The sequence below is a fragment of the Macaca mulatta genome, chromosome X, assembly GCF_049350105.2.
Source record: "Macaca mulatta isolate MMU2019108-1 chromosome X, T2T-MMU8v2.0, whole genome shotgun sequence".
NCBI classification, from domain to species: Eukaryota; Metazoa; Chordata; class Mammalia; order Primates; family Cercopithecidae; genus Macaca; species Macaca mulatta.
In genome coordinates, this window is record NC_133426.1 from 107,516,269 (window position 1) to 107,530,340 (window position 14,072).

The window sequence follows — 14,072 nt, forward strand, 5'->3', positions numbered from 1 at the left end:
CTGGCATAAATACCTTTAAGTGGGATTGCAGAGTCATATGGTAAGTGTACCTTTCTTTATAAGAAGGTATCGTGGCCGGGCGCGGTGGCTCAAGCCTGTAATCCCAGCACTTTGGGAGGCCGAGGCGGGCGGATCACAAGGTCAGGAGATCGAGACCACAGTGAAACCCCGTCTCTACTAAAAATACAAAAAATTAGCCGGGCGCGGTGGCGGGCGCCTGTAGTCCTAGCTACTCAGGAGGCTGAGGCAGGAGAATGGCGTGAACCCAGGAGGCGGAGCTTGCAGTGAGCCGAGATCGCGCCACTGCACTCCAGCCTGGGCAACAGCGTGAGACTCCGTCTCAAAAAAAAAAAAAAAAAAAAAAAAAAGAAGGTATCGTGTTACCTTTATAAGAAATAGCCAAAATATTTTCCAAAGTGGCTGTATTTCTGCATTTCCACCAGATATGTATGAGAATTCCAGTTTCTCTCCATCTTCACAAACACTTGGTATTACCCGTTTTTTTTTAAAGGATACCCTCCCTGATGGATATATAGGTGGTATTTCATTACGATTTTAATTTGCATTTCCCAAATGATTAATGATGCTGAACATCTTTTTATATGCTTATTTGCCATCGGTATATCCTCTTCAGTGCCATGTGTGTTTATATCTTTTGTCCATATTCTAACTGGACTGTTTGCTTTTTCAATGTTTTGAGAGTTCTTTCTATATTTTAAATACTAGTCCCTTTTTATGGCTTTGTCTTTTCGCAGAGCAATTTTTAATTTTGACAAGGTCCAATTTATTAATTCATTAATTTATTAAAATCTAATTTTTCTGGCCGGGCACAGTGGCTCACGCCTGTAATCCCAGCACTTTGGGAGACCGAGGCGGGCAGATCACGAGGTCAGGAGATCGAGACCATCCTGGCTAACACGGTGAAACCCCATCTCTACTAAAATACAAAAAATTAGCCGGGCATGGTGGCGGGCGCCTATAGTCCCAGATGCTCGGGAGGCTGACGCAGGAGAATGGGGTGAACGCGGGAGGTGGAGTTTGCAGTGAGCCGAGATTGCACCACTGCACTCCAGCCTGGGCGAGAGCGAGACTCCGTCTCAAAAAAAAAAAAAAAAAAAAAAAAATTTAATGTTTCTTTTATTATTTGTGCTGTTGGTATCATACCTAAGACCACTTTGCTTAGCCCTAAATCCCGGTGACTTTCTCCTGTTTTTTCAAGTCCATGATCCCGTTTGAGTTAATTTTTGTATAAGGTGTGAGACTTAGGTTGAGGTGGGTTTTTTTTTTTTTTTTGCATATGGAAGTACAAGTGCTCCAGCACCATTTGTCTGAAGGCTTTCTTCCACTGAATTGTTTTTGCACTTTTGTCAAAAATAATTTCAACACACCTGTGTGGGTTTACTTCTGGGCTATTTTTTTTCATTGACCTATTTGTCTGTCTTTTCACCAACACCACACTGTCTTGATTACTGTACTTCTAGCTTGTCTTTCTTCTATTGCTACAGTCCCCCGATGGTGTTATACATTAAATATCCAGGATGGAGAAGCCACATGCTACTCACCGAGGGGAGGAAATTATCACAGCAGCCTGGGCACACGTTGTGAGCTCTCCTGTGACCGGGGCTTTCGACTGATTGGAAGAAGGTCGGTGCAATGCCTGCCAAGCCGTCGCTGGTCTGGAACTGCCTACTGCAGGCGTAAGTTGTGTGTGTGCATATGCTGATGCATGTATTCGAGAGAAGCCAGCCAGCCAGCTGCTGAGGGTATATGCCTGGAGGTGTTACTAATATGCCCTTCTCTCAAGTGCAAATTGAGAATATTCCACAAGCCCCCCAGCAGGGCCTTTCCCCATCCTAACATTCGAGTTCAGTTTCTCTGGGTTACTGTCCAAGCAATATGAGCATTTAAGGAGCAACCATCTCTTCTGACTCGGGGAGCCCAGGAGTGCATAGCCAGAGCGAAGGCTTGGGCCTGAGGTCTGATGTGGACCTAGATCTTCTTCTGGAGCTCCTAAGGACGTGTGGTCTTAGACTCTTTTCCACTTGTGGTCAACTGCTGTACTTCCTGGCCTATAGCCTTAGAAGACCTTGGCAGTGAAGCTATGAAACATCTGCTATTCTTCATTTTCTTCTGAAAGTCAGAAGAAAAATCCCTAAGTCTAGAATGTGAAAATGCTGATATATACACATTCCAAATCATTTCCCCCTTCAGCTTCCAAATCTCTACCTCTTACTCAAGTTCCACAGCCTTTCAGCAGCTGAGCTTTTCCTGTCCATATGTCCATGGCAGAACACCATTTGTAGGACACCCATGTATGCACAGCCCTGTATTGGTCACTTCCTGTATTACTCAATTCTTCAAATACTCCCAGGCTGCTTATAGATGAATGGGATAGAAACACAAATGTGTGCACATGAATGTCATGTAACTGGATGCAGAAGTGCTGAGCATTCATATAGAAATGGGGCTAGTCAGAGAAGATGCTGTAGAGAAGAGAAGCTTGATAGCCAGAAAGCAGGCAGTCACCACACCCCTCTCGGTGACTGGAATTAAATTGTTTCAGGACTTAGATCCCATCATTTTCAACAGGAATTTGAATCGGTCTGATACAATTGAAAAATACAGAGCTGTAAAGTACAAGTGAACATAAAATCAATTAAAAGAATGGTGGCCGGGCGCGGTGGCTCACGCCTGTAGTCCCAGCACTTTGGGAGGCCGAGGTGGGCGGATCACGAGGTCAGGAGATCGAGACCATCCTGGCTAACACAGTGAAACCCTGTCTCTACTAAAAATACAAAAAAATTGGCCGGGCGTAGTGGCAGGCGCCTGTGGTCCCGGCTACTCGGGAGGCTGAGGCAGGAGAATGGCGTGAACCCGGGAGGCGGAGCTTGCAGCGAGCCGAGATCGCGCCACTGCACTCCAGCCTGGGCGGCAGAGCGAGACTCCATCTTAAAAAAAAAAAAAAAAAAAAGAATGGTGACATACATATTTCCAGGTGCCTACAATGAGTCAATTACTACATTTGAGCATTGAATCTGGCTTTGACTTTCCTCATAAGAGACAAAAGGGCAAATGCTTTGGATCTATCATATTTCCTGTCATATGATACTAAGCAAACACATTCATCTGAAGAGACAAATCTTTTGTCTTCGCCCTGATTTCAAGAAGGTCATTTTTGCATAGGTCTTTACAAAGGGACACTGGAAAACAGAAAATGCAATAATCTTTAAGTCTGGTTTGCCAAGAAACAGAATGAATATAGCTAATACAGATCTTTATTCAAAGCTTCAACAATTGAACTTAGTCAGGATTAGAAGTTAGACAACCTAAAGGAATATATGGCCTCCTTCTCTCAAGTATCAGGTATCTCCAACAAGACTTTAGCAAGCATAGGCTCACAATTAATCCATGGTGACAGGCTCCACCTCTGCCACATGTGGTGTCCAAGGCACATGGATTCCTCTTTTACCAAATACCACACCTGGCCCTCCAGGCACTGCTCTGACTTGTATTCTTGCCCAGTCAGCCCAAGTTGGCATGTAAGTGAGCCTCAGCTGAGCAGTGCCTAAAGGAGCCCCAAAATTATATGAGTATTGCCTGGAGGAGAAAAGCAGCTTTGAACGTGCTCAAGGGCATCTAGCATTTGAGGAATAAGAGACAAAAATTCTCAGTTGCTAAGGCCCTAAATGAGCCCAGAGGATATATGCATTGTTTCTTTTAATTTATACAACAATCCTATGAAGTATCCACATTTCACTGAAGAAAACACTGAGACTCAAAGAGATGAGGCAACTTCTTAAAGTTACAGAGCTAGTAAGAAGTAGAACTGGGATGCAAACTCAGGTCTGATTTTTTTTTTTACTCTTGATAAATTGTTTTACTTCCCCCTCTAAAATAGATTCTATTTGTTCAGAGAAGTTTTAAGTTCACAGCAAAATTGAATGAAAGATATAGATATTTCCCATTTATCCCCTGCACCCACACATGTACAGCTTCCCCTGTTGTCAACATCTCCCACCACAGTGTTACACTTTTTACAGTTGAATGAACATACATTAATATATCATTGTCACCTGAATTCCATAGTTTACATTAAGGCCCACTCTTGTTGCATATTCTATGGATTTTGGCAATGTACAATGTTAGGTCTGATTTTGAAGTCTATATGGTTGGACAAGTAATTTACTTTTTTGACACCCCTCTGCCCAAGGGTGCTGCTATACTTTACGAAAATACAAAGACAATTAGGGGAAAAGGCAGTTAGGCACAAAAATGTAAGGGCAGTTCAGGTAGGGTTTTTGTATTTTCTGCTCTCTCTGATATGTTTCTCCCTGTGCTAGATGCCCAGACATCACCTCCACATAGTTGCACAAGCCACTGAGCTTGCCACTTGGTTTTCTCTTAGAGATGAGATGCCACGCACTGCCATTCATCACTAGTGGCACTTACACCTGCACAAATGGAGTGCTTCTTGACTCTCGCTGTGACTATAGCTGTTCCAGTGGCTACCACCTGGAAGGTGATCGCAGCCGAATCTGCATGGAAGATGGGAGATGGAGTGGAGGCGAGCCTGTATGTGTAGGTAAATGCTGGTTGCTCCCAGTTGTCCTGGTGCAAAGAGCCACCTCAGCATTATATCGACAAGAGATGTGGAATTCTCACCACAGAAGGCATTCCTCTTAGCTATGAGGGTAGCACCCTGGGTATTTGCTGAACAAAATGATCTTCTCCCCTGGAGTTGGGCTTCCTTCCCCAGTTTCCTTGAGCACCTTGAACTTTTTACCTACCCAGCGTGTGGTGTGTGGTGTGTGGCACTGCTTCAATGGATTCCCTCCAGGGAAAGCAGGGGGCCCACGAGTCAGCACTTGATTTTTCACCTTGGCAGACATAGATCCCCCCAAGATCCGCTGTCCCCACTCACGTGAGAAGATGGCAGAGCCAGAGAAATTGACTGCTCGAGTATACTGGGACCCGCCATTGGTGAAAGATTCTGCTGATGGTACCATCACCAGGTGAGCCTGAATAATGGATGCCGCTTATGCCTTCCCTCGGCTTCTCTCAGTCATTCAGGCTGGTCACACTGAAACTGCACAGGCTAAGGTGACAGTGGGGATGTGCCTCAGACTTCAATTCTAAGGGTTTCTTTCCTCAGTGTTTCTTTCACCCTGTCCCATGCAGGGTGACACTTCGGGGCCCTGAGCCTGGCTCTCACTTTCCTGAAGGGGAGCACGTGATTCGTTACACTGCCTATGACCGAGCCTACAACCGGGCCAGCTGCAAGTTCATTGTGAAAGTACAAGGTCAGAAAGAATTCTTTAGTTTCCATATTGTTCATTAATCCTGCTCTACCCTGACCCACCCCATGTCTCTCCTCTCTATGCCTGGAAGAGACACACCTCATTTATACTGGGGAGGGAGAAAAACAAGTTCACCAAACAGGCTTATTTAGGAAGCCAACATTACATGTGCATACACATGTTTCTGAGACCTTGACTCTCCAACAAGACTCTCATCAACAAGACTCTCGTTATCCTAAATCCAGATAAAATTCACAAGGATATTCTTTATCCATTTCTCTTCTTAGACTTCAAAATGATCACATGTAATCTGCCTTCATTCTATCATTCACCTCTGCTAAAATTGGTGGTGTTGGCTACCTGATTCTTCCTCTTTGCTTTGTGTTGTATTGTTTTGTTTTGCTTTTCTCATTATAAAGATAATTCATGCTTATTGTTGAACATTTGATAAATAAGGAAATATATAAAGGGGAAAAATGTATTACCCCATCATCCAGAGGCAACTGCTATTAGCTTTTTGGTATTTTCCTTCCAGTCTTTTTTCTATACATACTTTAAAAAACATATAGTTGCGATTATACTGTATATCCAATCATAAATCATCCTTTTCACTTTTCATTAACAAAGTAATTGTCTCATGTTATTTTAAAATTCTTCAGAAATATTTTTAATGACAGCATAATATTCTACTCTAAGAATATATCATAATTTGCTAAACCCTTCTCCTACCAATGAACATTTAAGATTCCTCCAACTTATTTCTGCTATTAAGAGGAATTCTGCAAGGTAGTCATCTTTACACAGCACGTCCATAAAGTCTGGAAACAGATAATATTTTCTTTTAAAGATTGTCAGTCTTTTGATGACAACATGTATATTCACCTGTGTTTCCAGACTTTACAAACCTTTGTCTGCATTTCAGATTTAATTCCTTAAGAAAGGAAAATTCCAGCTCCATCTCCAGCCACTGGAAATATAGAAAGGCCATTTTTCTGATCATCCTAAGTCTTCTGGTCTAGAAAGCCCAGCATGGGCACCCTCTTAGCCTTTCTTTCTTATAAGGAACACCATAACTTCTAACTTGAGCTCCTCCCTGACAGTGAGACGCTGCCCAACTCTGAAACCTCCGCAGCACGGCTACCTCACCTGCACCTCAGCAGGGGACAACTATGGTGCCACCTGTGAATACCACTGTGATGGCGGTTATGATCGCCAGGGGACACCCTCCCGGGTCTGTCAATCCAGCCGCCAGTGGTCAGGTTCACCACCAATCTGTACTCGTGAGTGAAACAGGGGCAAGTGGATGTGGTGATCTGGGGAACTTTGGAGGATCTTCCTCATGGCACAGGGGTCCAGTAACAATGTATATGATGTGGGAATGGGGGGTTCTGGGATGTGTCTAATTTAAAGACTAACATTCCCCCATAGACTACTCCTACCCCAAGAAGAAGGGTTTAAAATCTCCAAGTGTTCTTTTAGGATTTCCCCCAAGGGACAGGAGAAACAGCCAGAGAGAGGTAACCTGAAAGACTGGAACACCTCAAGATGTTAGGTTACCTAAGCTGGGATGGAGGAGAAGCCGTACTCTGACTGGTCACCTGCTTTTGCCCTAGCTATGAAGATTAACGTCAATGTCAACTCAGCTGCTGGTCTCCTGGATCAATTCTATGAGAAACAGCGACTCCTCATCATCTCAGCTCCTGATCCCTCCAACCGATATTATAAAATGCAGATCTCTATGCTACAGGTAAGGCCCATTCCCCTAATGAGGGCTTATCTCCTGTAAATTACCCCTTACCTTTTCCAAATCAGAGATGTTCTCTGCAGCACAAACCTTACCTACTTCCTGAAACTTTTTGTGGATAGCATTTGATCAGTCTTACCATAGACATATTTAGCACATTTTTGAAACTGCTTTTACTGAAAAGGCAATAAAGTCACTGGAGTGGTGGCTGTGACTTGCAGGGAGCTGGGTGAAAGATGGGAAGGGAGTGTGGCAAAGCACTCTGAAGAGACTTGCAAGACAGCTATGATCAAATGTAAATGTTGGGAATTAACTATGTTTATGTTTTCAAGGAATAAGAGCACTAACGAACACTTATGCAGTAAGTGCTACGTAGGTATCCAGTACTGATCTATGGGTTTTACACATATTCATCCAATTCTCACAACCCTTTGGAGGTAGATACTATTGTTATCCCCATTAAATAGGTGAGGAAACTGATGCATAGAGATTAAGTCACTTGCCCAAGGTCACTAGCTAGTAAGTGGTGGAGCTGGGATTGAACACAGGGAGTCTGGCTGCAGAATCTGTGCTCTTAGCCACTACCAGTAGCAGAAAAGAAGGAAAAGCGTTATGATATCTCAAAGTAAAATGAGAGTTACATGACAGTTTTTAACATAAGAGATACCTAGCCAAAGCCACTGGTAGGGAGAGGTCGATAGGACAGAATAAATATGATTATGGGGACTTATAAAAGAACAGGCTAGGTTACTGAAGATAATTCAGGGTATGCTGACAAAACTAACAGAAGCAGCTCTGGGGAGCTGCAAGGGGCTGGATACCCATGTGGGAGAAAAAGCTACTTAGGAGGTTTCTAAAGGTTGAATCTTAGAAGTTGCCGAGTGAATATTCAGGGGCCCAGGATGGAAGTAGTTTTACAAAAAAAAAAAAGCTGGAGGGTCTAGACCAAAAAGACCTTATTCATCCAGAGACCCAAAAAGGATGACAAAGGCAACAGTTCAGTTGGAAGCAAGGGAGTAAGAACAAGAAAAGGAACCTGTCAGCAAGCATAGTGACCCTGAGGGTGAGGACTAGAAGGGAAGCCCAAAGATGAAACAGAGGTGGGGTGCCGGGGAGTATTCAAGGTCTCTTTAAACCTCACCCTGGTAACTGGCTAGTAGGTAATCCTGCAAGACAAGGCAGGACGGAGATCCGGGGTTGGACTGCAAGCTGCGCTGCCCAGTGCGAGGAAGGTAACAAGGGGTAATGAAAAGAGCACTGGGCACAGTTTTGGAGAAATCCTGGAGACTGAGCGAAGGCCCTGGCCAGGTAGCCTATTGGTAAAGAGCACATGCTTGGGCAGGGGGCATCAGTCCTCAGTTTGAATCTTGGCTCAGCATGTTATTGTCACCACCTGGCTTGTGAGGGGTGTTGTGAGGATTAGATTACGTCTACAAAGCATTAGGTTTGTGTATTCAATAAACAACAGCCATTATCATATCACATTGGCTATTCATTAAGAACTTATGTAATTTAAAACCTATGCAAACTTAAACAATGATTATGTTCCTGCAATTTAGTCATTGAATTTCTCTTCTCTACCCCACTTTGTGTAACTGGTTTCAGTAGAATGAAGGAAGCACCGTTGGGGCAAGTACTTCCGGAATGACACAGGGAACAGGTTGTTGTAGACCCCACAGCGTGATTACGTGATCACTGGCGGAGAAGGGGCTCCTTTCCCACACTGCTTCATGTGGTCCCACGAGGAATCAGCCAAGTAGCCTTAGGTTTGAACGCACAGCCCTGTTGTGTAAAATGTTCTCTCTCCCTCCCAGCAATCCACCTGTGGACTGGATTTGCGGCATGTGACCATCATCGAACTGGTGGGACAGCCACCTCAGGAGGTGGGGCGCATCCGGGAGCAACAGCTGTCAGCCAACATCATCGAGGAGCTCAGGTCCAGGCTGGGAGGCTGCCAAGCGCGGTGTTGGGGAGGATGGCTGGGGCCGGGGGAGAAACCCTAGGCAGGACACTGGCAAAAGCAGACTACTGGGGAACCATCAGACACTACTCTCTCGGGGCACTTCTTGTGTTTGAACTCTTATGGATGCATTAGGTAAGACCAGAGAGTTCTTTACTTTGGCAGAACATCAGAATCAAATGAGGGCTTAAAATACAGATGACCAGGCCCACCCTACACCACCTTAGGAATGTGCTTTTACAAAGGCACCTGAGGGGACTCTGAAGCACAGCCAGGGCTGAGACAGTAAACCCAAACTTGACTCAGATAAGCCCCGGCTCTTATTTTCTGGCCTCATCTCTTTGCCTTCAGTCTCCAAAGGAGCAAAAGGCATCTTTTTTTTTCTTTTTTTTGAGATGGAGTTTTGCCCTTATCGCCTAGGCTGGAATGCAATGGCACGATTTCAGCTCACTGCAACTTCCACCTCCCAGGTTCAAGCAATTCTCCTGCCTCAGCCTCCCGAGTAGCTGGGATTACAGGTGTGCGCCACCATGCCCAGCTAATTTTTGTATTTTTAGTAGAGACAGGTTTCCCCATACTGGCTGGGCTGGTCTCAGACTCCTGACCTCAGGTGTTCTGCCCACCTCGGCCTCCCAAACTGCTGGGATTACAGACATGAGCCACCATGCCCATCACAAAAGGCATCTTTAAGCACTGAAATCTGAGTCATATCTATCAACTCCAGGGGAAGAGAACATTAGAGGTGACAGGTAATGGAAGAAGTGGGTCTTTCTCATTATCTATCCAGTCTCACCCTTCTAATACCTTCACATATATTCAGGGCCAAGAAAGCCATTACTGCTCTGTTTTAGAGCAGTGCCTCTAAACAATAGAGAAACTATACCTGCCTCTAGAGCGCAGTCTCAGCGGGGACAGGAAGATTCAGTCCCAATTAGAGAAGAGACTAGAAAACACTCAGAGGGAGACTGCAGACTTGCAGCTACAGATGGAAGAGTTAACCAGAAGGTATTTATCAACCTAAGGACTGCCATGTATGATGTGCATACACAGCACAGTCTCTGCAGTGGGTGGCCCCTGGAGTCACCCTGTGCAGCCTGCACAGCAATATGTGATAGCCCTGCTTAAAAGGGCCTACAATGAAAGCACTGCCTAATAACAAAGCTGTCGCAGCTGAGGTGAGGAAGGGACTGCTTAGCAGAACTAGATGCATAGAGGCAGCAAGAGTAGAGTCTGAACACAGAAAAACAAAGAGACTTGAGACAGGAAGTAGAGGGGATGGGGACCAGGGATGAGGTGGGGAAGGAATTAGTCCATGAGTGGAGGTGCAAAAAGTCAGAGGGTAGTAGAGCCTGGGGGGATAGGTGCCCAGACAAGGTCTCATACCTCCCTGGGCTGCTCTCTCTAGGCAATTTCAGCGCCTCACTCGCTCCTACTTCAATATGGTGTTGATTGACAAGCAGGGCATCGACCGAGACCGCTACATGGAACCTGTCACCCCCGAGGAAATCTTCACATTCATTGATGACTACCTACTGAGCAATCAGGAGTTGACCCAGCGCCGGGAGCAAAGGGACATATGCGAGTGAACTTAAGCCAGGGCATGGTTGAAGTCAACGGAAAAGCTCCTCTAGTTAGCTGAAACTGAGACCTAATAAAAGGAGGAAATGGTTTCCCACAGTTCTAGGGACAGGACTCTGAGGTGGGTGAGTTTGCCAAATCCTACAACGTTTCCAGGCATCCTTTTAGGGCTGTTTAATAGTTTCCCTAGAAGCTAGGTAGGGACTGAGGACAGGCCTTGGGCAGTGGGTTGGGGGTAGAAGTTCTTCCTTTCCTAACCCGGGCCCCTGCCCAGCTCTCCAAAGTCTTTCAGAAAAGTAAATCCTAAATTCACTCACGAACTGGCTGTTTTAACTGGTTCCTCTACCCTGAGGTGACAGCAGAGGGCAGCATGAGCACAACAGAAACCAGCTTACACTTTAAGCAAGTGTAGCTGGATTTTCCTTATAGGATGAGGTAGCAGGGTACAAAACTTTTTTTTTTTTTGAGATGGAGTCTCGCTCTGTCGCCCAGGCTGGAGTGCAGTGGCGCGATCTCGGCTCATTGCAAGCTCCATCTCCCGGGTTCATGCCATTCTCCTGCCTCAGTCTCCCAAGTAGCTGGGACTACAGGTGCCCGCCACCATGCCTGGCTAATTTTTGTATTTTTAGTAGAGACGGGGTTTCACCGTGTTAGCCAGGATGGTCTCGATCTCCTGACCTCATGATCTGCCCACCTCGGTCTCCCAAAGTGCTGGGATTACAGGCATGAGCCACCATGCCCGGCCCAAAACACTCTTGAACTTGTTTGTCATTTCCCCTTCTAGGGCATTGGGCAGCAAATGTTATCTGAACCATTACTTCACTGTTAGGAAAACCCTGCAGTGGGAGAGAGCTTGGGAAGATGTATCCAATCAGAGCAGAATGCTCTCTGGGGCCCTCCAGCTGGCTCACGGGAAAGAACCCCTTCTTCCTGAGGCCTCCCGTTTCTGTAGCAGAAGGCAAACAATTCTCTCCCTTCTTCAGAGGAATTCCCAGCTTGTTACTTAGGAAACTTCAAAACCACCACTGCAGGTTGCAGGGAAAGAAAAGCAAAACAGACCCGCCTCATGTATTCACTTCTTCAGATACTCATCCCCTTTTGAGAGATGAGCACAGAGCAGGTGGGAGCTATAGCAGCACAAAAATCAAGCCATACCAGGCCTAAAATTCGAGGTGGAGCCACACACAGATCCCTGCTCTGACTGCAGTCCCTCTCAATGGTGTGCCAGTGTCTGAAAGAAAAGTGTTCTCTCTCTTGCTGCTGAGAAGCTTCTTTCATACAGTCATGAAACCCAGAGTCATAGCTAAGACTCAGCAGCCTCTCTCCTTCAGCTTTACTCAGGGGGTCATCAGTGGATGACTTCAGGGGAGAAGGAAGCAGGCTGGATGGGGAGGCAGAGCTCATCATGCTCGAGCACTATGTGCCAGGTGCTGTTCTAAACACTCTACTGATTGGCTCTGAAGTCTTCACAAGAACCCTATGAGGTAGGTACTGTTATTAACCCCATTTTACAGATGAGGAAATTGAAGTTGAGTGAGATTAGGCAATTTGCCTAAGATCAGACAGCTAGTAAGTGGCAGAGTCAGGATTTCAACACCAGCAGCCTGGCTCTAGAGGCATAATGTTCTTAGACATTATGCCATCCTGATGCTACTTCTTTTCCTACTTTCCATTTAAAGACAACTGAAAGCTGTAAGCAAGGAGAAAATTTCCATGTTCTATAATCCTACCCAGACACAAGGCTCAGAGTGGGCTCAGGAGGAAAGAGGGAAATGAAAGGCTCTCAACCTGAGAAAATTCAGTCTTGAAAGCAGAGTGATGGGACATAAATCATGAGCCCAGAACAAATGCGGGGAGCAGTGAGACAGAGAGAAGCTCCTTCCACTGGGATTTTAGTGGAAATCTCATTCTTTAAATGCAAAATAAAAATTTAGGGAGTTGCTGGGTAGAATGGAACATGGAGGAAATGTTCAAAGTTGGAGCAAAAAGGTCCCTTCTCCCTCTTCCCTCCAGGGAAATATGGGAACTGTGAGAGGCAGCAGGCAAGTTTTGGGCAGAAGGCAGATACAATGAGTTCATGTGGAAAATCTCTGGTCAGACTAGGTCTGTGGTTCCAAAGGCAAAGACTGCACCTTGGGCGAGATGAATGCCCTTCCTTGTGTTTATCGCTAACACTTCAAGTGGCAAGCCAGGACATGCTAGCAGGTCAAAGGCCCAAACAGAGCAGGCCCACTATCTGCGAAACAGAGCTCCACCTGGACCTGACTCAAGGAACATTTATATGCAACTGAGGAGCTTTTGTTTAATTTCATTTTGAATAGTCAAGGCAAGTCAATCTTGCTTTCTTTATGTAAAGTTTTACAGTAACCTCCTTTGTAGTCCTTTGAAGATGAGGACTTGAGAAATCCTAACTTCTAAAGTAGGGGAGAGACAGCAGCAGAATAAGGCCCACAGCCAGACCCAAAGGGGCTACCCCGACCCCTGTATATATTGTACCTCTCTCTCTACCCACCTCTCCTCCACTTCTCCCCCATGCCCCACTCTCTCTTATCCTGCCTGTCCCTCTCCCCTACTTCTCTGTCTCTTTCTCACATACACACACACTCACTCACAAGCAGTACAGTCACTAAGTTGGCTAGGTAATATCCAAAGCATTCTGATTGTCCTACTTTTTGTAAATTGAACTTATTTAATATATTTTAGAAGAGATGAGTCATCTCTTCCTTTGACTCTTCACCCATCACACACATATCATTCTCACAGGAGGCCGCATGGTGCAGTAGTCAGACTTCGGTTCAAAGCCCAACTCTGTCACGTGACAGTGGGCTTGAGTTTCCTCATCTGTAAAAAGGGAAGATTTCCTACTTCATAAAGTGGTTGGAGAAATTAAAGAAATAGTATATGAAGCCTTGTACATAAGCAGCATTTGACATCTATTAATGCCCTTTTGCACAAGAGGTCAAGAATTGCTTGGGTTCTACCTAGAAATCAAGAGCCTTATTTCTGAGCTAGGTTACTTGGCACCTGTGTTATTTCTCTCTCAAAACTACATAATGGTAGGAGGAGTAAAAGAAAAAGTCCCCGCCTCCCAGAGAAATTGAAGGATCCAGAAAGAAGTGCTTATAGTAGGGAATGTCTTCCCTCACCTCCTGTATGAACATCTCTCTCCTTCCTCCAGTATAGGAGTGTCTACAAAGCTAAAGGAAGGGTTCCTTTGTTACGAGATAGAAAAGTGGTGCCACTTTTAGGATGATTTCTCAGTTCTCTCCTTAGATACTAAACACAAAGGACAAGGGATCAAGCTCAGCAAAGGTATCAGGCATTTAAGGTATCAGGCAGCAATGCGGGAAAAGGCAAATTTTCTTCAATCAGCACAGGATGGTTAGGGAAGAGCATTTATCACTTTGGTTCTTATCCTTCAAGCCATGGGAAAAGCAACAGTGAGTTGGGACATCAGAGACAAAAGCATTTATAGAACTAACAAACACAAACA

The 14,072-nt window shown here is 45.2% G+C and overlaps 1 protein-coding gene across 2 annotated transcripts in view; it reads left to right on the plus strand.

Moving 5' to 3' along the window:
* SRPX2 (sushi repeat containing protein X-linked 2) overlaps positions 1–11,831 on the plus strand; it is a 28,626-nt gene extending 16,795 nt beyond the window's left edge. For both annotated transcript variants that reach the window (XM_015127795.3, XM_028842252.2), the window contains exons 4-11: positions 1,506–1,697; positions 4,406–4,582; positions 4,886–5,012; positions 5,179–5,300; positions 6,398–6,577; positions 6,911–7,044; positions 8,856–8,977; positions 10,407–11,831. In XM_015127795.3, the coding sequence (XP_014983281.1) occupies positions 1,506–1,697; positions 4,406–4,582; positions 4,886–5,012; positions 5,179–5,300; positions 6,398–6,577; positions 6,911–7,044; positions 8,856–8,977; positions 10,407–10,587 (1,235 nt within the window). In that variant the 3' untranslated portion in view covers positions 10,588–11,831. The remainder of the gene's footprint in view (positions 1–1,505; positions 1,698–4,405; positions 4,583–4,885; positions 5,013–5,178; positions 5,301–6,397; positions 6,578–6,910; positions 7,045–8,855; positions 8,978–10,406) is intronic.
* Positions 11,832–14,072: the final 2,241 nt, after the last annotated feature.